Source organism: Canis lupus, chromosome 5 (genome assembly GCF_003254725.2).
Source record: "Canis lupus dingo isolate Sandy chromosome 5, ASM325472v2, whole genome shotgun sequence".
NCBI classification, from domain to species: Eukaryota; Metazoa; Chordata; class Mammalia; order Carnivora; family Canidae; genus Canis; species Canis lupus.
This window is the reverse complement of record NC_064247.1, coordinates 68,427,305-68,449,095: the sequence shown is the minus strand read 5'-3', so window position 1 is coordinate 68,449,095 and position 21,791 is coordinate 68,427,305. Positions and strand designations below refer to the sequence as shown.

Sequence of the window (21,791 nt, the reverse complement as noted above, 5' to 3'; positions counted from 1 at the left end):
TGCTGGTGGGGAAACAGGTTTCATAAACTCCCCAGATCTTGCAAAAGGCAGAGCCAGTGTTCAAAGGCAGTAGTCTGACCCCAAAGCTGGTTGGTTCACACAGTGCCCCCTTTGAGGGCCCTACCCTTACCCCACCACACTTTGTTCTTACCTAAGACTCCATGGATGGGCCCACCACGGCCCCAACCTTCCCAGCCAGCGCTGTGGCACTCTCGGGAGGTGCACAGGGTCAATGATGAATGACTCCATTCCCACTGCTGCCCCGGGGGCAGTTCTGCCCCAGTCACATCCCAACGCTGAGGCCCTCGTCCAGGGGATGCTGTGACCCCTGGACATAGGGTGTGGAGCTGGCCAGAGGGCACTTGAAGACTCCTGTGTCCCTCTCACTGGGTGGTTGTCTACACCCGCAGCCAGGGTGGAGGAGGGCAGAGGGGCCATTCCATCTCTGGGGTCCAGCAGACCGGGTCCCACCCCCTTGGCCACTCAGAGCATGTGAAGGAAAGCAAACAGACAATGGAATTTAAGCCCAACTCGATCCCGACCCCAGCTGGACCTCACAGGAAGGGCAGCCCAGATATCTCCAAGCCTCCATGCCTCACCTGTAAAATGGACCAAGTGGAAAACAGGCTAAGTCAAAGGAGCCAGACCCGAAGGTTGTGTGTTGCAGGAGTCGCTTTGCATGGAGCGTCTGGAAGGGACAGATCCATAGAGGCAGCAGACTCGTGGTCCCCGGGGCCGGGCAGTGACTGTGAATGGGAGTGGGCCTCTCTGGGGATGACAAACACACCGCAGTCAGATGTTGGCAACGGTGGAATGATTCTGTGCGTGCACTAACACCCACGAACTGCACAGTTTGCAAGGGTGAACTTTACGGTAGGTGAATTATAGCTCAAGAAAAATTAGTACAAGTGGACAGGCTGGAAAAAACAATAAAACCCAGTCGTAACACCACTAGCCTCAAGTGGTCAGGCACACATTACACAACAACACAGGGCCCGGCCCCCCGCCTACCATGTCCGCCCACGTGGGCCCCTCCTGGCTGTGGCACCACCGGCTTCCGCAGACGTCCCACGGCGGAGGAAGAGTGGCCCGAATCCAGCACCATCCGAGATGTCCCAGTGCAGGGTCAGTGGCCAATGCGCACAGTGATGCAGGAGCAGCAGGGTCCCTGGCCGCCTCTCCCCCACCTCCTCCCACCAGGCTCCTTTTCCCTACGCCCTGGCCCCTGGGCAGATCCCTGGTCCCCTCGCCCTGGGCTGCAGGTGAGACTCCTCACCCCAGGATTAGGGTGCAGTCAGGAGGGAACAACAGAGCCAACGGTCCACTGGGCTCCCAGGCCCTGCAGGTCCAGCCAGAAGGGAAGTCGGGGGAGGGGTGTCTCCTTGGGGTACTCTCAGCAGAGTGGGGGCCAAAACAGGGCTCCCTGGGCCTCAGCCACTACTTCTGTTATGAATTGTATCCCCTGAAAATATTAAGGTGAAGTCCCAATACCTAGAATCTGTGGTTGTGACTCATTAGGAAACAGGATCTCTGTGGTCCCTAAGGTAAGAGGATGTCACACACTGGACCAAGGTGGCCCTAATCCAATGACTGGTGTCTTCAGGAGAAGAGGGAAATCTGGACGGATGCACAGGGCACACAGGCACGTGGGGAGGGAAGCAGAAGCAGGAGGGATGCATCCAGGGGCCAGGAAATGCCAAGAACACCAGCAACAGTGGTGGCTGGAAGAGGCAGGAGGGCCCTCCCCGAGAGCCTTCCGAGGGAGAGGGAGCGAGGGAGCGAGGCCCTGCCCACACCTCAATCTGGGACCCAGGCCTCCTGACCGTGGGAGGATCAATTTCTGCTGATTGAAGCCACCACCACCCCCCGCCCCACGGCGTGTGGCCTTTTGTTAGGGCAGCCCCAGGACGCCAACATAGCCTCCTGAGCACTGCACCCGAAACCCTCTGAACCCGCAGATGCCCCAGTGAGCAGCCTCAGAAGGCAGAAGGTATCTGTTTCTGCAGCATCTTTATGATGGAAGGGACACAGGTCTCACCGGGGGACGCAGGCAGCCGTACCAGGACAGCGTGGAGGCCGGGCCGACCCCCTCCCACTCAGAAGAGTTCCAGGGCCGCGGCCACCGTGCTCTGCCCGAAGATGAAGGTGCCCACGAGCACGGAAACCACTCCCCACACCTCCAGGCAGCACCTGCCAGTTAACATATACACATCAACACGCTCTTCTCGGGACTCCTGCGCAGCCAAGCCAAGCACGTGCAGAAGGCGTATCCCATGAAGCCAGCAGAGTCACCAATTTGGAGAAAAACCCATATTATTCTCCCTCACCTGTAGGGATGGGTTCCGAAGGCAACTGGGATAATTAAAACCTCACACTGCAACTGTTAATTGAGGACTTCGTTCCTCCCTAGCATTTCATTAAAGCCAAAGAAATGGCAGGGAGAGACACCTTTCCACTCCTTTCCCTCTGGGAGCAAGGGGAGGGGAATGAAGCCCCGCTGAAAATGAGGAAGGAGGAGAAAACCCAAAGTCACCCACGATCGGGACAGTGTTTGGGGCTCCGGGGTAAGGGAGGCAGAGGCGGTCGGCCCTGGCGGCCACTGAGGACATGGGCATCTGTGAGCCTCATGACGTACCAGCCCACACTGCACAGATGGGAGACGAGATTCCCACAAATGGCAGGGCTGCCAGAGACATTTCTGGCCCCATTAACAAAGGCCACGGGACCCGCTGTCACGGACAGACTGTCTAGTGAAGCAGAGTCGTGAACGCCCCCGTGTCGGAAGCAGGGAGAGGGTGGTCCGTGTGCCTGGGGCCTGCAGGCTCCTGGAGCAGCGCTGAGGGATCACAAGGCCCTGCAGCGGCACCAGCATTAAAAATATCTTCAAAGCCCACCAGTAAGAACTGTTGTGAGCTTGGATCAAGGCACAAAACAGAAGCGGCAGGACCTCAAAGATTGTTGTGGGCAAAAGCCCTTGTCCGGTTCAGAGACATCCAGAAGGCCCTTCTCCACCCAGAGGGTGATGAAGCCTATCCGTGGGTAACTCCCTGTCCCCTCACCTGCAGGATGGCCATCCTGTATGGCAGGGAGGGGAGTGAAGGCTGCCACTGAGGAGGTGACTGGCCAGGACCTGCTGCCTTGCAAAGGGGATGCGTGACCCTACTGGCCACGTGGCCTCCAGAACGCAGGGTTCCATTAACAGGACCAGCCTGCGCCCCATCCTGCCTGGGTCTGAGTGCAGGATGGGGAAAGATGTGTGGCCGAGGACCTCCAGGGCCCAGGAAGACCCTAAACCCACATACAGCTCCCAGCATGGACTATTCCCCTCTGAGCAGCAGGGAGAGCCGTGCTTAGACGGACAGCACGCAGGCCCCAGGTCACAGGCCGGGGTTCCATTCCTGCTGGACTCCCTCTCACCGCGTGGATGAGGCCGTGTCCCATGGTCAGCAGTTTTCTCATCGGCAGGACAACGGGGTCTCCATGGTCCCTGCCACGTGCTCATTCTGTGTGCCCTGAGCCCGTTAAGTGCCCACCCATGCTGCCACCCTTGCCTGGGGACACTCACTTGACTCGTGGTGCTATGGGCTCGACGCCGACGGCACAGATGAGGCACAGCCCTGCAGAGGAGACACCACGGCAGCTCTTCATGGTCAAAACCAGAGCAACCACGCACTCCAGAGAGCCCCATGAGCACCCAGTCAGCACCCAGCCATCCCCAGGGACCCGGGAGGCCAGCCAGGCCTTTGCCCAAAGCGGCCCCCCAGGCACAGCAAGCCAGCTGTGGGGTCCTGGCTCGGCAACCCCCTCATATCTTGGCCCCTCTGAGCCGGTCTTCAGATGCCAGGGTCTCTGGGATGACACCTCAAGGGCCAGACTTGGGGCTGGACGCCTGGGATGCCTTCGGCAGCAGGCAGCTGCGGATGTTTTTTCTTTCTGGCTAATAATTCTCCTGGGATTTGAAGCCAAACAGTTCCGCCTAAAGCTTCCATGGCACCTTCCTCCTTGAACCCTTCCTGGCCGGCCCTTCCCAGCATGGACAGCAGCTAGGGCTGCAAGGTAGCATCCAGGCCAGGGGCACCGAAGCCCACCGACTGGAGTCTCGGACTCCAAATAAGCAGGGCCGAAGCCAGCAGACCCGGAGCAACCGGAGGCCAAGGGAGGCGGCCACGTGTCCACGGCCCTCGCATAGGAACGCGCTTCCCGGGGGCAGAGGGAGCCGCGGTCGTGCCCTGAGCACCAGCAGGCGCTACGCACTCTGCTTCCCCGGGAGGCCCTTCCCGGGCTTCCCAGGCCGCGATAACCCTCAGGCCACCTGGACTCAACTTGCACTCACACCGGGAAGGTTTGTCAGAAACCACCCATCGTGGAAACCACGTTTGCCTCCCAGGTCAGGAAACAAGGTAAGAAAAAGATGCTCACGGGGCACCTTTGAACCATGTGAACTCCGTGTAACTGGCAACATTTTTTTTAAAAAATAAGAGGAAATCCCACGGTGAGCGGCAGCAAGGCGAGAGTGGGCGTGTGGAGCCGACTCGGCCGTGCCGTGCGGCGGGGCCTCGGGCCTCGGCGTCTCCCGGGCAGGAGGGGATGACAACAGCACTCCCAGCAGGCTTGGCCCCTGACGGCCCCGGACGGCCAGCGTGATGTTTAACCTCGGGTGTGTGCGGTCCCCAGCCCGGGTCTGGCGCAGTGGCCGGGACCGGGAGCCATCCTACCTCTGTGGGGCTCCCACGGCCTCCAGGCCCCCGAGCTCCAGGACAGGGGGGCCCCACAGAGCGGAGCAGGTGCCTCACCTGGGAAGATGAAGATGAAGAAGGAGCTGATGCCCCCGATGATGCCGATGATCTCGCTGAGGTCGGGCAGGAACAGGGCCATGGCCAGCGTCACCGCGACCCACAGCACGGTCAGCAGCCCCCGCACCCACGGCCCCGAGGGCTCCACCAGGGTCCTGGGCCCACGTGCCCGGCAGCAGCTCCTCCTCCAGAAATCCTGCATCACCGACCTGGGGGCCACACCAGCGCAGGCAGCTCCAGCCCCGCCTTGGGTGCCCCGCAGCCCCTCCGATTGCCCTGTACGCCCAGCAGGGCTCCGGTCCCCCAAGGACCACACCAACCCTCCTGTGGCTCGGTGTGCAGCAGGCCGTCACAGAGAGGGCCACGCGGGGTGCGGTTCTGGGAGGGCTGGGGAGCCGGGCTCCGGTCCCGACCCTCACTCTCTGGGCCGCTCTGGGCAAACCGTCTCAGTCCCCCCTCTGCATTCTCCTCTACGGGGATCCCCCCAACACACGAGCCCGCGAGGTGCCTGGCGGGCCCTGAGCCTCAGTGGAGCCTTGTGCCCGGCGGCAAGCAGAGCCCCAGAGGGCTGGGCCTCACCTCCCCAGGAAGAGCGCAATGGGGTAGACAGTCACAATGGAGACCCCGAAGAGAGCCCGGGCCACGATGACGACCACGTCGTTGCCTGGGTAAGACATCAGGATGTCGGCAGAAACTTCTGTCCCGAAGGTCAGGAAGCCATAAACCCCTGGGGGGCCGAGAGGGTGGAAGCCCAGAGAGAGGATTAGGAAGACGCCAGGCCGGTGGCAGAGACGAGACGGAGAGCACGGCACAGGTCACATGGTCAGTGACACTGCTAGCGCGGCACGGACACGGACGGCAGCCACACCTGCCGTGGGCACTGCCTCGCACAGGGGCCCCAGCGCTGTGTCGTACGCCTGAGGCTAACGTAACATTGTGTGTCCACCACGTGCAAAAAGTACTTCTTTTTTTTAATGTCACATCCCCACCTGCTCCGGTACGGCACACTGACCGCACCCAGCTCCTAGCACCCTGAAGGCCCTCCTGGGAGCCAACAGGGGTTCTAGAACGATTCTCCGAGTTGCGGAGGCTTTCCTATCCTCGGCCAGCGGATACTCTGCGCTTTGGACTCAGAACGCCTGCTGGCCGAACCACGGCTCATCACTTTTTCTGCTCCCAGTGCTGGTGTGAGAGGCCCGCTCACGGAAGCACCCGGCGCTCTGGCAATTATCACGACTGCTTCCGTGCCCCGTCCACCCCACACCTGGCAAGGCACCCACTTTCCTGACCAAGGGTGTCAACGGTTGCTGGAATCACACAGCGAGTGACGGCAGGATCAGGGCACCAGGCCCTGGCTCCACAACCCAAGCCCCTCGGCACCCTGGGCACCTGCCCTGTCACGGTACTGTTCATCCCTGGCCGAGAGCCGCGCCTCATTTCAGTTTCTCTTCAGGCCCTTTCCATGAACCTGCTGGCCCCGGAGGGGACTCTCAATCACCAGGTCATGGCCCTCCCGCCCAGAGGCCACAGATGGACCTGACCTCCCCTGCCGGGGAAAGGTTATCCAGCTAGTTTCTCAGGTGATCACGAGAGTCCAAGGAGCCTGAGACGTTGGCGGCAGCCCAAGGGCTTCCCAGGTCACAGCTCCCAAAGCTGGGTGGAAGAAAGGGCCCCTGGGCTGGAGGGAAGCGGCCAGCCAGAGTCAGCCTGAGACCGGGGCATGCTGTGTGATCTTGAGCACGTCACAGCCGTCTCGGAGACACGCTCGGTCACCTTTGAAGACCCTTCTGCCTCTGGTAGAGGTTTGCAAGCACCCAAACTTGTCAAATCCACAAGACCGTTTTGTGAAGTGACCCAGATGTGACGCCGTGATGACCACCATCACCCTGCTGACAGCAGGGGACAGGGGGCACCGTGTAAGAGCAGGGCCATCGGGGCCAGCCGGGCCAGGGTTTGGGTCTCAGCTCTGCACATCTAGTCAGGAGACCCTGGAGAAGCCGTGGAAGCCCTCTGAGCTTAGTCACCTCATCTAGGAAACGGGGACCTTCCCTACAGGGTAAGGATTCAGTGGGTGAGAGCTCCCACACCGCTGAGCACACGGGAAGCACCCTATGAGCACACGTTAGTTGGGGTCCCCTGCACTCCCTACCCAGCTCCGCAGCGCCCCGGCGGGGCCTTACCTGTCAGCGAGTAGATGAGGCAGCAGGCCAGCAGGGACAGCACGGAGACCAGGGCCCAGTGCGAGAGGCTCTGGTTGCGCATGCTGCGGTAGATGGACACGGCAGCTTCGTGACACTGGAAGGCAGGGGTGGAGCTCAGTGGGACTGGGGCTGGCGCGAGAAATACCTGTAGCAACCTAAAACGTCCAGCGCCCCAAAGCTCAGAAGACCACCCAAACATCCGCCAACCGTAGAAGGTGTAAGGAGATCGGCAGAGGGTCACACGTGGAATATTACACAGCACCGAAGAAGGGCGGACCCGACCACATGCCTGCACACGGGAGAGCCTCACAGCTGTAACGCTGGGCAAGACGAGAAAACGTACTTCCGTGGACGGGAAGTTCAAGTTACAAGCGAAGCGCGCCAGGACCAGGGATCTCGTCGGCAGCACCACCGACGTCTGGGGCAGTCCTGCCCCAGTCCTGCCCCAGTCCTGCCCCAGTACTATTGTAGGATATCGAGCGGAGTCCTACGATTCAGTGGGCCTCGTCCACCCACTGGATGCCAGGAACACTACCGAGGGCGGGGCTGCCCCCTGGGACAGCATCTGGGATGGGGTTGGGTGGAAAGTGGCCACACAGCCACCCACCGAGGAACGGATACACAGGCTGTGCTCTATCCATGCAGCGGAGCATTCCGCAGCCACAGCAGGCTACAGGCTACGACACGGATGAACCTCAAAAACACGCCAAGGGACAGAAGCCGGTCACGAGGGACCGCACGCTATAGGGTTCCATTAACATGAAATGTCCAGGACAGACAGATCTGGAGAGAGACAGGTGTGGTGGCCGGGGCCCGGGGACGGACTGGAGCAGGCAAGGGGTCCTCCTGGGGCGATGGAAGTGTCCGAGAACGGACTGTGGGGAGGGCCACACAACTGTGACCGTACTGAGGACCTCTGAGGCGTACTCTGCAGAGGAGTGAACTGCTACGTGAGTTACAGCTCAACCAAGCTGTTTAGAAATCACAGCAGCAGGGGAGTCTCGAGTGTGGCCAGGAGGCTGGGCGCAGGGCCCGCAGCCCACCTTGCACCTCCCCGGCCCTCGGGACCCCGCACAGGCTGGACGCGGAGCCCTGCTAAGTGTAGGGGGAGGGGAGCCATCTGACCAGGCCAGAGCTCCTGAGGACAACAGGTGACCTCCCCCCGTCCCCCTGCCCCTCTGCCTCGCCGCCCCCTCACCTACCTCCTAACCACCCTCACCTACAGCTGCCCTACCCCCCACCCCCAGGTTCCAGAAGCTCCCGGCATCGGATCCTGGCAGCCCTGCCTGGGCCCCAGCCCCATCTCCACCCGCACCCCCAGCCTGCAAGTCACATCCTCTCCCAGCTCCCATCGCTGCCTCCCGTGTCCCTGGAAACCACAGCCCAGGCCCCGGTTGCTAGGAGAGGCGGTTGAGGAAGCCGAGGCAAAGGTGAGGGGGGCACCCCTCGTAAGCATCTGGAAAGCCGCCCCCGCAGCGCGAGCCTGCCACACCATATGGTGCCGGGGCACGGGAGGGAGGGAGGCAAAGCACATCCAGACAAACCGCTGACAGCAAAATCATCGCTTCAGATCTTTCAAAATATTGGGTGTGCTAGAAAAAATGTGAGAAACTCCTGTAAGCGGCTTGCTAAGCCCCAGAAGCGATCTATCAAGTGATTTATAAGGAAGATAAATGGAAATGTTCCAGGATGTTTTTTTTCTTTTTTTTTCCAAACACGATTCTCAAAGAAAATGCAAGATGAAGAAGAGAAACAGGAGCTGGTTGGCACAGAAGGGAAGAGAAATGTCAGGCCAGGAGGCCCTGCTGTCGGGCCTGGACCACATGCCCCTGCAAACTAGATTTTACTTTGGGATGGTTTTGGTGGTGGTGTGCTGGGGAGGTGGCTGTTTTTAGGAGGGAGGCAAAGCTTTCCTAAAATAAACAATGAATGGAGTCAGCTGCCAGCTGCGAAAAGACTGGAAGACCCCAACCAGGACCAGAGGCAGGGAGCAGGGCCCCAGCCCGCCACCGCACCCCTCCTGCACCATGTGGGTGCCTGGCTTGCCCCATGTCGCTCTCCCTCCGCCCGGGACCCTCTCCCTGCCAGCTGCCTGCCCCCCCTTCACCCGCCCACCTCCCCCAGGCTCCTCAAAGTTCTTCTTTGGCATCGGTGTTTGGGGAAAGGCCACCTCTGAATCTGCCCCCTGCAGGGCTACCTCAGAAGGCCCCCCGCTGGACTCCACACACACAGCCCATCCTCACTCCGTGACGCTCGCTCAGAGACCCTGGATGTTGTGCCCCGTGGGGCCCGCCACACAGCCACCCGGACGCCTGCCAGCCCTCCTGGCCTGCAGGCCTCCTGAGGCAGTATCTCTCCCCCGCAAGGCGCCTGGGGCAGGACCCACCTGCATAAAGGTGTTCTAGGTCTCTGGTCATGCGACCGTCCTCTGAGAATTTTGCAGAGGACAGAACAAACTCTGGATCCCCACCCTGTACCCCACACCCAACAAATGTGCTGTTGGTGCTGGGTTCCTGGGTTCAATGGCAGCTCACTCCTCACCAAGCCCAGATGCCAACCCACATGCACCGTCCCCAGGAGATGGCCCATTTCGTCCTACGGCAAGTCTTTAAGCTTCCTCCCTGACAGGGGGCCACACTCTCCCCAGGGAGCGGGGCATCACCACCACAGCGTGCCGCATCTCCTCCTCCACAGGCCCCTGCTGAGATTACCTGGAACCCAAAGCAGATGGTGGGGAAGACACTAAATACAGAGGTCCAGGAGGAGGGTCTGCAAAAAGACAAGAATGGATGTTTATCACAACGAGTGCAACTCAAAACAGTCTCAACTTAAAGAGGAGTTTTCAGCAATACCAGGAAAGTGCAACAGCCCGACCACGAGACCGGTTCTTCATTACCAGGAGGAGGACACATGTTAAATGCTGTGCCTTGATCCCTGGTCAGCTCTGGCCCATTCTTCTCTTCCCTTCCTCCCTCCCTCTGCCTTGGGCCCCATCCTCCTGGGCCCTCATCTCCTTGTCCTGCCCTGATGAGGTTGTCACATCAGCAGCAGCCTCCATAGCTAAACCTAAGGCTGGGGCTCAGCCCCACGTGACCCCAGCAGCAGCATTTGGCAGCAATCACTGCAGCCAGCCTTCTTGAAATTTTGTTCACTGACTTCTGATTCCTACCTTCTATCCTCTTCTATCCTGGGTTGAATAATATCCCCCCAAACTTATATCCCCTGGGAACCTTGGGACAAAGACTTCTTTTAGAGGGGGCTCCTGGGTGGCTCAGTCAGTGAAGTGTCTGCTTTCAGCTTAGGTCATGATCCTGGGGTCCTGGGATCGACCCCGCATTGGGCTCTTGGCTCATCGGGAAGTCTGCCTCTCCCTCTCGCCACTACTCATGGGCTCTCTTTCTCTCTCTCAAATAAATAGAACCTTTAAAAAAAAAAGGCTTATTTGGAAATAGTCTTTGTAGATTTAATTGGTTAAGGTGAGATCACACTGGAGTGGGGTGCGTGTTAATCCAACGACTGGTATCCCTACAGAGAGAAGAAACGACAAGGGAAGAAGTCTCTATAAGGACAGAGGCAGAGACTGGAGGGATGCGCCCACGTGCCAAGGGGCGCCATAGATGGTGGGGTCACCAGAAGCTGGAAGCGGCAGGAAGGAGCCTCCCCTAGGAGCTAGAGGGAGCATGGCCCCACCACACCCTGTCTCTGGGCTTCCAGACTCAACTGGGGAGCAACTTCTGCTCTTCTCAGCCACCCAGTTTGGGGTCATTTGTTGTGACACACCCAGCCCCCTGCTTCACCTTCACGCTCTCCTTCCACAGGCTCTGCCCCCCTGCCCCTGACCTCCTGGGGCCGGGCTGGGCACCGGCTCAGGGGCGGTTCTTACCCAGCCTGGCAGCCTGAGGTGCCACCTCTGGGCTGACACCAACCACATGTCTCTCTCCAGTCTGGAGCCCCCTCTGACCTCCAGACAACAGGTCCAACTGGCCACCTGACGTCTTCACCAGAGGCCTCGGAGCTGCCTCCAGCCTACCACGTCCCCACGTGACTTCCTCCCCCAGCCACCTGCTCCTGTCTTCATCCCAAGAAGAGCACGGCCACCCTTCCCAGTGTTCAAGCCCAAAGCTCAGTTACCCTGGTCTCTTCTCTTTCTGATGTTCTACTTCTGATCAGTTAGCCAGGAGGGGTCACATAATTTGTGGAGCCTGGTGCAAAATGGACATACTTCACCCCCAATCCCCTCACTTATTCAACGGAGAACTTCAGGATAGCAGCAGCAGAACGTTACACCAAGTACAGGGTCCTTCTGGGGACAAGGCCCCAGTGACCATACTGGTCACAGGCCTGTGGCACTGGCCCTGCCATGAGCAGATGTGATTTCAAGCCCTACTTTGCTCAAAATCCTGCAGCAGCTTCCCAGCCAAACCGAAGTCCTCACCATGTGCGGCGTCCCTAGAGGATACCCCCACCCACCCCCAGTCTTGGCCTCGCTTGGGCTGATCAGGCCACACCAGCCTCCACACATTCCTGCTCCCTCTGCCCAGGCACCTATGCCTTGCTGGCCGGCTCTGCTGCCTCCATGCTGTGCGGGGACAGGTCTGCAACAGCCTAGGAGCTCCAGACTGCTGTGACATTTAGTGCCTGTGTGTCCCTCGTCTGTCCCTGGCCCTTACTAGTAACAGCTGAGTCCATCCTGAAGAAGGACAGGGGACTCCATGGGGCTCTGTGGCATCAGAGACATGAAGGATTTCACAGGGAGGTGCCCGGACTCTGTGCAAACCACGGGGAGGCGAGTGTCCCTCCTCCAAGGATCCCCCTGCAGCGCCCCTGGGAGCTGTGAAAAGCCACCCCCTCCAACTCACCTCAGTGCAGGTCGGGTCTCGTGAACGAGGCCCTGGGGCCCGAGGTAGTACTGCACCACGATGACCAGAGCCAGGTAGCAGGCGGCCAGGGTGCCTAGGATGCTAACAGATGGTGCGCAGCGTTAGGGGCCTCCGTGGTGTGGCCACAAATGCAAGGGGACACCAGCCCTGCCAGGTAGAGCCCAGGGCGCCACCCAGAGTGGGGTCTGAGTGCCAGCTGTGCCCAGCTGTTGGGCAGCATTCTCACTGCTGAGCCTCAATTTCCATGTCTGTGCAATGGGGACAGTGGGAAGACAGCTTCAGGCAGGGCGCTCCTCTGGCCCAGAGGTCAGATGAACCAAATTCCTGACCAGGCCAACACCTGTGAGGTGTGATGGCTCCAGGTACCCCCGTTTTGCCAACAAAAGCCTGCTCAGATTTGGCATCGCAGTCAGGATGCCTTGGGCTTGGCCAGGCCCCAGCGGGGAGCGCCCCCACCCAGCTGATAGGACAGGGGAGCCGGGCGAGGGCTGGACACGCCGAGGGGACTCGGGTCTCCTGCGTGCTGCTCCTCTGTTCTAGCTCCCAAGTGAAAGGTCTATGGTCACACACAACAGGAAAGGCAGGTGGCAAACCCTGACGGATACTTGTCCCAGACTTTATCTTTTCAAAAGTACACATGGAGCCTCAGATCGTAAAATGAAAAAAAGTGCATGTGTGTTTGGTGTCTGTGCCCGAGTGTGCGTAAGAAGCCTGTAATAATTAAAGAACAAAGCGCCAGTAGCAGGTCACGTCAATACGGGGAGGGTTTATCTGTTTTCCATCACGTCTACATGTTACTTGTATCATTTTCCAACTTTTTTTCTCTTGTCCAAGTGGGAGGACCGATGCCGGCAGCTTCCCTGATCCCAGGCGGAGAGAAGACCGGCCGAGGGGGACCCGGCCGGAGCCAGCACCCTGCCCCGGAGCAGCTGCAGAGCCCGACGTACCTCGTGTATTTCTGGACCCCGATCTCCCGCGGGGCCGACAGGGGCAGGATGACCAGCGCGGAGAGCAGGGTCAGGGTGAAGCGCTGGTCGGCGTACCAGGGCGGCGGGGCCGGCGGGGCGCTGGGCAGCAGGAAGTCACTCACTGGCGGTGGAGGGCGGGAGGGCGGGAGGGCAGCACCCGCTGAGGGCCCTGCACGCCCCCGCCTGCGCTCGGGCTCAGCCCCGGGTTCCCTGCTCTGGGCCCGTGCGGGGTTGGCCGTGGGCACCAAGTCAGCCAAGGGGGCAAGTCAGCAACAAATGAAAGACAAATAAGAGGCCCTGGTGTTTTCGTAGATGCCTCTGGTTTGCTCCAGAGCCGGATGGGCGTGTGGGGTGGGGGCCTGGAGTGGCCTTTCGGTGCCGGTGGTGGGACACTGAGCAACCACGTGTTCACATGCCCTGGACCGGAGGAGGAGGGCAGGGACGAGCTGCCCAGGTCTGCTCCGCAAAGTGTCGGCTAGGGGTCACCTGGGGGTACTTGGCTGACCAGATGCCTCGGCTGGAGGATCCTCGATGGCTCCACACTGGGTGCCTGGTGGGGCCGCCTGGGATCCACTGTGCCCTCCCTGCAATCTCGGGGACTCTGCACCCAGCAGGCTGGGCTGTGGCAGGGGAAGCTCCTGAAAATCCCGGTACAAACTGCGTGTCCTCTTAAAGGCGAGGCCTGAACCTGGCACCGCATCACATGGGCCAGACTCTACTGGGCCGAGGGGTCTTGGAGCCCCCCCTGATTCAAGGCGGAGGGGACACAGACTCCCCCCACCTCACCCCCGGCTTCCACCCACCTCTCAGTGGAGGCGATACCCACGAACCTGGGACCATTTCTTCATCCTGCCGTTTGGGGCGGGGTGGGAGAGCAGTAGTGGGGGAGGAGGGTGTGGATGGCAAAATGGGCTGACGCTGGGTGGGGCACCGAGCTCCCTATAGCCCTGCTGCTGGGGCTGGGAGCTAGGGGTGGTTCAAGGCCACGTGGGGCTGCTCGCTCAGGGGGACTCTAACCCTTCTTTGAGCTTCACCAGATGCTCAATAAAGCCAGCCATGCAAAGATGCAAAGAAATGAATGGCTTCTCAGAACAGCTTTTTTTCTACTGAACCACTGCAAGGGGAGAGTCCTAGCTTGAGGTCGCTCCAACAGGCACCCAGTTCCGGGCAGGACAGCGAAGCAGGCGTTCTGGGCCACAGATGCCCAGGCAACGCAGGCACCCAGAAGCCACATGGCCTGGGAAGGGGTGTAAGCTCCGCTCATGCATCTGGAACTCCTCAGTCAGGAACCCAGCTCTGACACCTGGGCTCCAGCAGCTCCTCTTGAGCCCTCATTTTCTAGAGCATTCCTCGAGGTCTTTCAGCACCTGTCACTTATCATCATTTGTGCTCAGTGCATGCAGCGACAACCCCAAACTCTATTCAGCCCTCCTCCCAAGAAGCCTGGGCTTGCCTACAGAGAGACACAGTCCCAAAGACCTAACCACCAACACACAAGCAATGCTCTGTCCACCCCAGTCCATCTACGCAGGGCCAGGATGGCTTGTATCCTCATCATTGCTCTAATCTGTCCAGCTGCCCTACTCCTGAGCCTGAGTGCAGCCTCTGAATCCTTTTCAACCCAGCACCACCCCAGACGACCAGAGGTAAAATCTGACGTGACTCTACTTGCCACTGGCAGGCAGGGTGCTTTTGTGCCCATTTACGCACTGAGAGGTTCAGATTTACCAACCTCTGTGCTTTCTGGGGGAAGAGTACTGCCCAAGACATGGAAGCCTTGCGTTTCAACATCCCAGCACCGGGGCCTTCTCATTTTTGGTTCAAGTGGCAGACCAGAACAGCCAAGTGGAGAGACCGAAATCCAAGCATATACATAACTGCTTTCCAATTAAAAATCTAAACACTCCAATGAAAACCAGAAACCATCAAGATGATAGAAAAAACAAACAAACCCAAGACCCAATCACATGCTGTTTGCAGGAACAGCGAAAGAGCCCGGAAGAGAGAAAAAGCCAGAAAATACTCATCTTAAGGAGGCTGGGGTGGCTAGAATTCATAGCTGAGAAGGTCGATTTGACAGCAAAGTACTACCAGAGACAAAAAGGGATATTTCATGATGATATAGGGACAACTCATGAGCATGAGCCTGATAACTGAGCTTCAAACACTAAGAGGCAAAAATGGACAGAATTAAAAGGGCTAATAGGGGGTGTCATCTGGGAGGCTCCGTCTGTTAAACGTCTGAGTCTTGATTTTGGCTCGGGTCACAGTCTCAGGATCATGAGATGGAGCCCCGCATCTGAGCTTGAGATTCTCTCTCTCGTTCTCTCTCTGCCTCTCCCCCTGCTCACACTCCCTCTAAATAATAAATAAAATCTTTAAATGGGCAAATAGACAAATCTACAATCACAGCTGATTTTAACACCCCTCTTTCAGGAACTGATAGAGACAGATCTAGTTATTCCAATTAGAGAGAGAGAGAGAGAGAACATGAGCAAGTGGGAGGAGCAGAGGGAGGAGCAGGCTTCCTACCGAGGAGGGAGCTGGATGTGGGGCTTGATCCCATGACTCCAGGATCATAACGCTCATCCAACCTGAGCCACCCACGTGCCCTGAATAACTTGATTTGAAAACAACAACAACAAAAAAACCCCCAGCAAGGCTATGGAGGACCACCTGGAGCTGGAGCAGAGCTCTCGAACATACCACCCAACTGCAGAATGCACGTGCCGTAAGAGTGCACGGCGCGCCCACCAGGACGGACCACATTGGGGCCCAGCCCAAGTCTGAAACCACGTGCAGGGTCTTCTCTGACTGTGGCACAACAAAGGCAGAGACCAAAGGGGATTCAGAAAACTCCCAAGGATCTGGAAACTGAACCACACAAGTCCAAACATCACAGGAGCCAAGGAAGGAATTGCAGCAAAAATTAGCACAGATGTTGAGTGGAATAAAAAAGGAAAACAGAGTGTATCAAAGTATTCGGGAGGGAGGGTGGCATGCAGCTAACGCGGAGCTCGATGTGGGCCAAGAAGCCAGGGGGGCCTGGGCTCAGTCCTGGAGGCCCACAGATTCAAGCTGTTACTGGCTCTCTCTCCATCAGGCTTCTTTGCAGCTGGCTTGGCTTCCCCGCCTGTACACTGGGTCGTTGCCACTAGACGCCCAGCACAGCCCTGCTCCCTTTGTGACCCTCGGGGTGCCCATAATTACTACTCCGGATCTCCCTCTGCCACAACATGAGGAGCTTGGGGTGGCTCCCCACCAGGGCCCTGCCCAGTACCCACACCCCGCTGGTTAACCAGAAGCCCCTGGGGATTTCCCCTATTTCCCCTAGCCCCACCCCAGCACCAGTACGTACGCTTCTCCAGCTGGTCGCCAATCACCCTGAGGAAGGCCACGGAGATCATCAGCAGGTTGACGATGAAGCAGGCCTCACACAGCTTCCCGACGGTGGGGCCACACAGCCCTCCAACCACACCCTGGTAGGTGGCCTGGCCGCTGATGGAGGCGGCGTAGCCTAGGATGACCAGCCCGCTGATGAGGAAGACCAAGGAGACCTGGGGAGCGGGACCGTGGGGCCAGGGCACACCCCGCACTCAGCACCCGCGCCAGCTGCCCCTTACACCTTTGATACCACTTCTGCCTGCAGCCCAGGGGCCTCTCCCCAATGGGCCACCAGGCCTTCCTCTGCCCTGAGACCAGAGCTACAGAGCAAGCAACCATCCAGGCCTCTAGGGCTGTATGGCTGTGCATCTGGGGCTCATTCATACCACCCTGCCCCACTCGGCAAATGAGGCATCAGAAACCCAGAGTCTAAATTCCTCTCCTGAAATCCCATGGGTTTCGGGTTAAGAATACATATCACCGGGAGGGGTACGACAAATGCGTGCGCACAACCCACACCCATCGAGACAGCACACACTGCCATATGCTGAAGCCTTTTTCTGCCCCTTCCCACTATCATTCTGCTCCTGTCCTGACCCCAGAAGAAACCATTGACCGATCTTCACACCTGGCTGCTTCCACCCACAGTAACGTTTGTGAGGCCCAACCATACTGGGGGCACCAGGATTTTATCCCTATTTTCGCGGAGTGCTAGCCCATCACCTGGAGAGAACCACACTTGGTTTATCCAGTCCCCTGATGACACACATCTTGGGAAGGAAGTGAACTTTCTAGAACAAGTCACACGGAAGATGTATGTTTCATCCTCCTGGACACACACCTAGGAGGAGAATTGCTGGATCACAGAGTAGGTGCAGGTCTACCTCTAAGAGTTCACCCGGCCGCTTCTCACAGCGGTCGGGCCACAACACCCTCCCCTGGCGATGTTGTCCCTAAGCTGGAATCCGTCTCCACATTCCCATGAAGCAGAGCCATGCAGGAGTTGGGGGACACGGCCAAGAGGCCTGAGGAAGCTGGAATGTCTGTCTTCAGACACAGTTTATGCCACTGGACGAGCAGTATTACCCCCAAGAGGAACTTGAAGTGCCAGAATCAGAAGGAACATCTTCATCCAGGCTGTCCCTGTGCCTGGGCCCCTCTCTGCCTCCAGCACACCCCCTCACCTGGGCCACTCCCACCCCCTCCTCTCCGAGGACACCTGCTCCACAAGGTCTCCTGATGCACGGCCCCCGAGATGGGCTAAGCCCTCTGCTTCGGGCTCCCACAGAGCCATGCCTTTCTTGGGCACACTTCTGTCCATAACCAGTTGTGACTTGGCGGCTACAGTCTCTGCAGATGTAAATAATGTGGATGTGGGATCCCTGGGTGGCGCAGCGGTTTGGCGCCTGCCTTTGGCCCAGGGCGCGATCCCGGAGACCTGGGATCGAGTCCCGCATCAGGTTCCCGGTGCATGGAGCCTGCTTCTCCCTCTGCCTGTGTCTCTGCCTCTCTCTCTCTCTCTCTGTGTGACTATCATAAATAAATAAAAATTAAGAAAAAAATTAAAAAAAAATAATGTGGATGTAATTTAATAAAAAAGGAGTCTTTGCAGGTGTAATTAAGCATCTTGAGACAAGGTCCTTCTGGATAGGCCAAGTGGGCCTGAAATCCACTGCCGAGTGTCTCTTCGAAGAGAAGGTCGTAGGACAGTGGGGCAGAGATTGGAGAGATGTGACCACATGCCAAGGGACACCTGGGCCCACCTGGAGCTGGAAGAGGCAGGAAGGATCCTCCCCTCGAGCCTCCAGACAGAGCATGGCTCTGCCCATGCCAGGTCAAGACTTCTGGTCTCTGGGACCCTGAGAAGGGACTTCAGTGGTTTTAAATGCTCTGTTTGTGGTCCTGTGGTCCAGTGGCCTGAGGACACAGGTACTTACAAGTGTCTACGTATCATGAGGTTCTCAGGCCTCTCTACCCCCAGACTCCAAGCTCCATGAGGGCTGGGATGGTGTCTGTCCTGCATTATCTTTTAGCCCCAGGAAGACGCCCAGTACATGGCAGGCACTCAGGAGGAATTGTGGACGAAAGGAGGGGGTGGTGGGGTCAGACAAAGCCTCTGCCCATGAATACCTGTCTGCCAACGCCACGATCCATCCATGTAGGACAGGGCAGCCCACAGGAATGACCCCGAGCGGCAGGACAGCAGAGCCCTTACCCTGAGCCCAGGCCTACCCAGGCCTGCATCTGAGGCTCCAGAGAGGGTCAAAGTGCATTGAAATTTCATGAAAGCGCCAGCACTAGTGGGATCATCAGAGAGACTCACAACCTCACACCATGACCTCCCAGCGGTGTGGTGTTTAAATGCTAATAAAGGGCTAGGTGGGCTCACTGGCCAAGAGAAGTGGGGGAGGTTGTTGTCTGGGGGGCAGGGAATGGGGTGTCGGTCCCAGCCTCATTCCTTTCCTTGTTGGCAGTGTAAGTTTATTCATGTTTGGCCTTCCATCTGCTCAGGGCAGGAACCTTTAGACCAACCTGCAAGCCACGCAGGCAGCAGCCCCATCACCTGGGAGCTCCTCAGAAATGCATGACCTCAGGCCCACCCAGACCTGCTCAATCAACAACCACATTTCAGCAAGGTGCCCAAGGAGACTGCACGTAGCATAAAGGGTGGGACTCCACGTCCCGGCCTCACAGCCCTCCCCACTGCCCTGGCAATGGCCACACCTGTGCCTGACCACCTGCTTCCTCATTAACTGTGACTGGAGATCAGGCTTCTTTCTTGTTGTTCTGAAGGGGGGGCCTTTTGGCTCCACACATGCCAACACAGCTACCTTTCCCTTCACATGCACCTGGACAAGTTCTTCATTTCTGCTGGGGCTCAGCTCAAGGCCACCTCCGCAGGGAAGCCTTCTCTGACCGCTCCGTGTGCTGAGACATCCCACCCCTCCATGACATGACCCTTTCAGCACCGCCACTCCCTGAGACTATCTTATTTGACTTCTTGTATCTTATCTGATTTCCTCATTAGAACAAACTTCCTGGAGGACAGAGGCTGCGTGGTCGTAGCCACCCAACATCAGAACAGGCGCTCGGCCAACCCTGGGGGCGGGTGGCACGGTTACACCGGACACTACACGGGGTTGGAGGGAGTCGTTTCCAGGAGGACAGGAAGGCCCCATGGCCCTTAGCAGCCGGCTGTGGAAGGGCTGACCACCAAACTCAGCAGTCGCCATCAGCTTGGGGGAAAGGATTTCAAGTAAGATGCAGCTGCGTCTCCCTGACGGGCGCTCAGGCCTGGACTTCAGGCAGGACGTCGGGGCCGCGCCAGAGGGCTGAGCCTGCTGAGTGTGGGTGTGAGGGTGTCACAGCGGCTTACACCTGATCTGACTGTACACAGGGTTCGACTTTCATCATGGGGCTGCAACCAGCTGGTGAAAGAAGTCAACTGGCCAGGTGGGCAGCTCCGGGGTAGCGCCTTCCCGGCCAACGGGCAGATTCACCTGATGCAGGTGCCTGTGAGTACAGGGCTTCCGCTCAGCCTCGACCTCCCCGCCCTCAGCAGCTGGGGGGGGGCTCTCTGCCCAGGGCCGCGGCGGGATGATCCTCTCCCCAGAGCAGTCGAGGGGGCCCCAAAGCAAGTCTCAAAGGTGTCAGTTTCCACAACAGGCAGCTCCACAGAAGCGATGCCAGAGATCCCACCCCGAGAGACACCCCCCCCCAGATACTCCACAGGGGCTTACCAGCTCGACCAGGAAGGCGGGGACCACCCCACCCGCCTTGTAGAAGGCCCAGGGGAAGTTGAGGAGGCCAGCCCCCAGTGCAGATTTCAGGAGGATGAAGACGGCGCCCAGTGAGGACAGAGTGGGGCTGGCGGCCGCAGGGACTGGCTTCTCCCGGAGGCCTGGGCGGCCGCGCGCGGGTCCCTCCGGGGCTAGAAGCAGCAGCGGGGTGGCAAGAGGGGCAGTCTTCGCCCTGCCTTCCAGGCTGTGACGTGTCTTGCTCCCCGAATGTCCCTACGCCACGGTCGACCTCGCGTTGCCCCCTTAGGTTACCTGTTCCTGGGCTGGGCCCCCCTCCCCGCCTTGGGTCTTACCCCTTCTGCCCTCAACCTCCCACCAGTCATCCTCACTCGGGCCCTCCCACGAAAGCCTGAGGCCGCCCCTGCCCCCCCCAACTGCTCTCCCAGCCTCCACTCCCCCTGCCCATCCCAGCACATCACCCTTACCCCCAAACCCAGACTCCAGGGTGAGACTGTCCTCAGCCATCAGGGACAGGGCTCAGGCTCACTCGAGGTGGTGCAGCTGCATTTCTTGGGTCCCACCAGTGGAAGAAGGAAGATTCTAGCTCTGCCAGCGGGTGGGAAACGAATCAGGAATTAAGAGAGCCTTAGAAAGCATGGGCTGGGGTCACGTCCCCACACCTAGGGGGACAAGGACAAAAGGCTGAAACCATCCGTCCCAAGAACTTGGAGCTTCTGAGACTCCCAGCCTGAGGAGGGGTCTTAAGACTCCCTCCCCTCCCCCGCCCTGGTGAAGGCCCCTCCCAGGAGGCGGGGCTTGCCTGGCCGCCTGAGGGTCAGAGGGAGCCCAGCTGGGAGAGCTCAAGGGGCAGGCCTGCACCTCATCTCACCCACTGGCCTGGGCGCGGGGGGTCCCCTTCCAGGCCCCCAGTCGAGGAAGAGAGCTTAGAGCTCAGCGTCTGCACTTGCTCACAGTGTGTGATCTCTCTGAGCCTAGTTCCGCATCTGCAAAGGGGTCCATGCCCCCACCCTGCAGCTCGCAGTGGGCTGCGGGGCCACTGTAGACTCTGTGCAAAGTCCTGGGCAGTTGGCAGGTGCTGCGTCAAGAAGCCTCTGAAACGAATGTATACACGAAACACCTGGGGTCTTGTTAAAAGGCAGATTCTTTTTTTTTTTTTTTTGTAAGATTTTATCTATTTATTCATGAGAGACAGAGACACAGGCAGAGGGAGAAGCAGGCTCCATGCAGGGAACCTGATGTGGGACTCCATCCCGGGACCCCGGGATCACACCCTGGGCTGAAGGCAGCGCTAAACCGCTGAGCCACCCAGGCGTCCCTAAAAGGCAGATTCTAATTCATTGTACTTGGGGTGTACAGTCTTAGCCCAGATTGCACGTTACTCACAAGCTAGAGCTCCGGAGAGGCAGGTGTTGCTGGTTGGGACCAAACTTTCCTCCGACCTGATCTGTGGGCTGTGATGGTGGAGTACAGGAAACTGCATTCTGAAAATGCAGGCCCGTCCGTGAACGTCACACCTTGTATTCAAATGGGAACCTGCTTATGCCCGGCACCCAGCTTCGAGTCCCCTTGAAGGCGCGTCACAACGCAGCATTTCTGACTCCCTGGGTCTGAGAATCTGCATTTCTGACCAGGTCCCTGGTGATGCCGACAGAGCTCGTCCAGGGACCTCCTCTTGAGGACTGAGGCTCTAATTAAACATCTGCAGTGCCAGGGCCTCACCCCATCAGTCCTTATCTGGCAGACACCATATCAGCGCTGAGGGCCTTTTCTCCGTGTGGTTTCCAACGGTCTCAATCCCCTGTGT

General features: G+C 58.8%; 1 protein-coding gene across 1 annotated transcript; it reads right to left on the bottom strand.

Moving 5' to 3' along the window:
* Positions 1-1,017: 1,017 nt before the first annotated feature.
* SLC38A8 (solute carrier family 38 member 8) lies at positions 1,018-20,685 on the bottom strand. Its single transcript, XM_049110641.1, has 11 exons — positions 20,452-20,685; positions 19,967-20,157; positions 16,201-16,399; positions 12,822-12,963; positions 11,854-11,955; positions 9,706-9,763; positions 6,974-7,088; positions 5,373-5,520; positions 4,794-5,002; positions 3,566-3,617; positions 1,018-2,190 (listed from the first exon to the last, which is right to left on the bottom strand). The coding sequence occupies exons 1-11, from the start codon at positions 20,489-20,491 to the stop codon at positions 2,097-2,099; spliced, it is 1,350 nt and encodes a 449-aa protein (XP_048966598.1). The 5' UTR covers positions 20,492-20,685; the 3' UTR covers positions 1,018-2,096.
* Between the last annotated feature and the right edge of the window lie 1,106 nt (positions 20,686-21,791).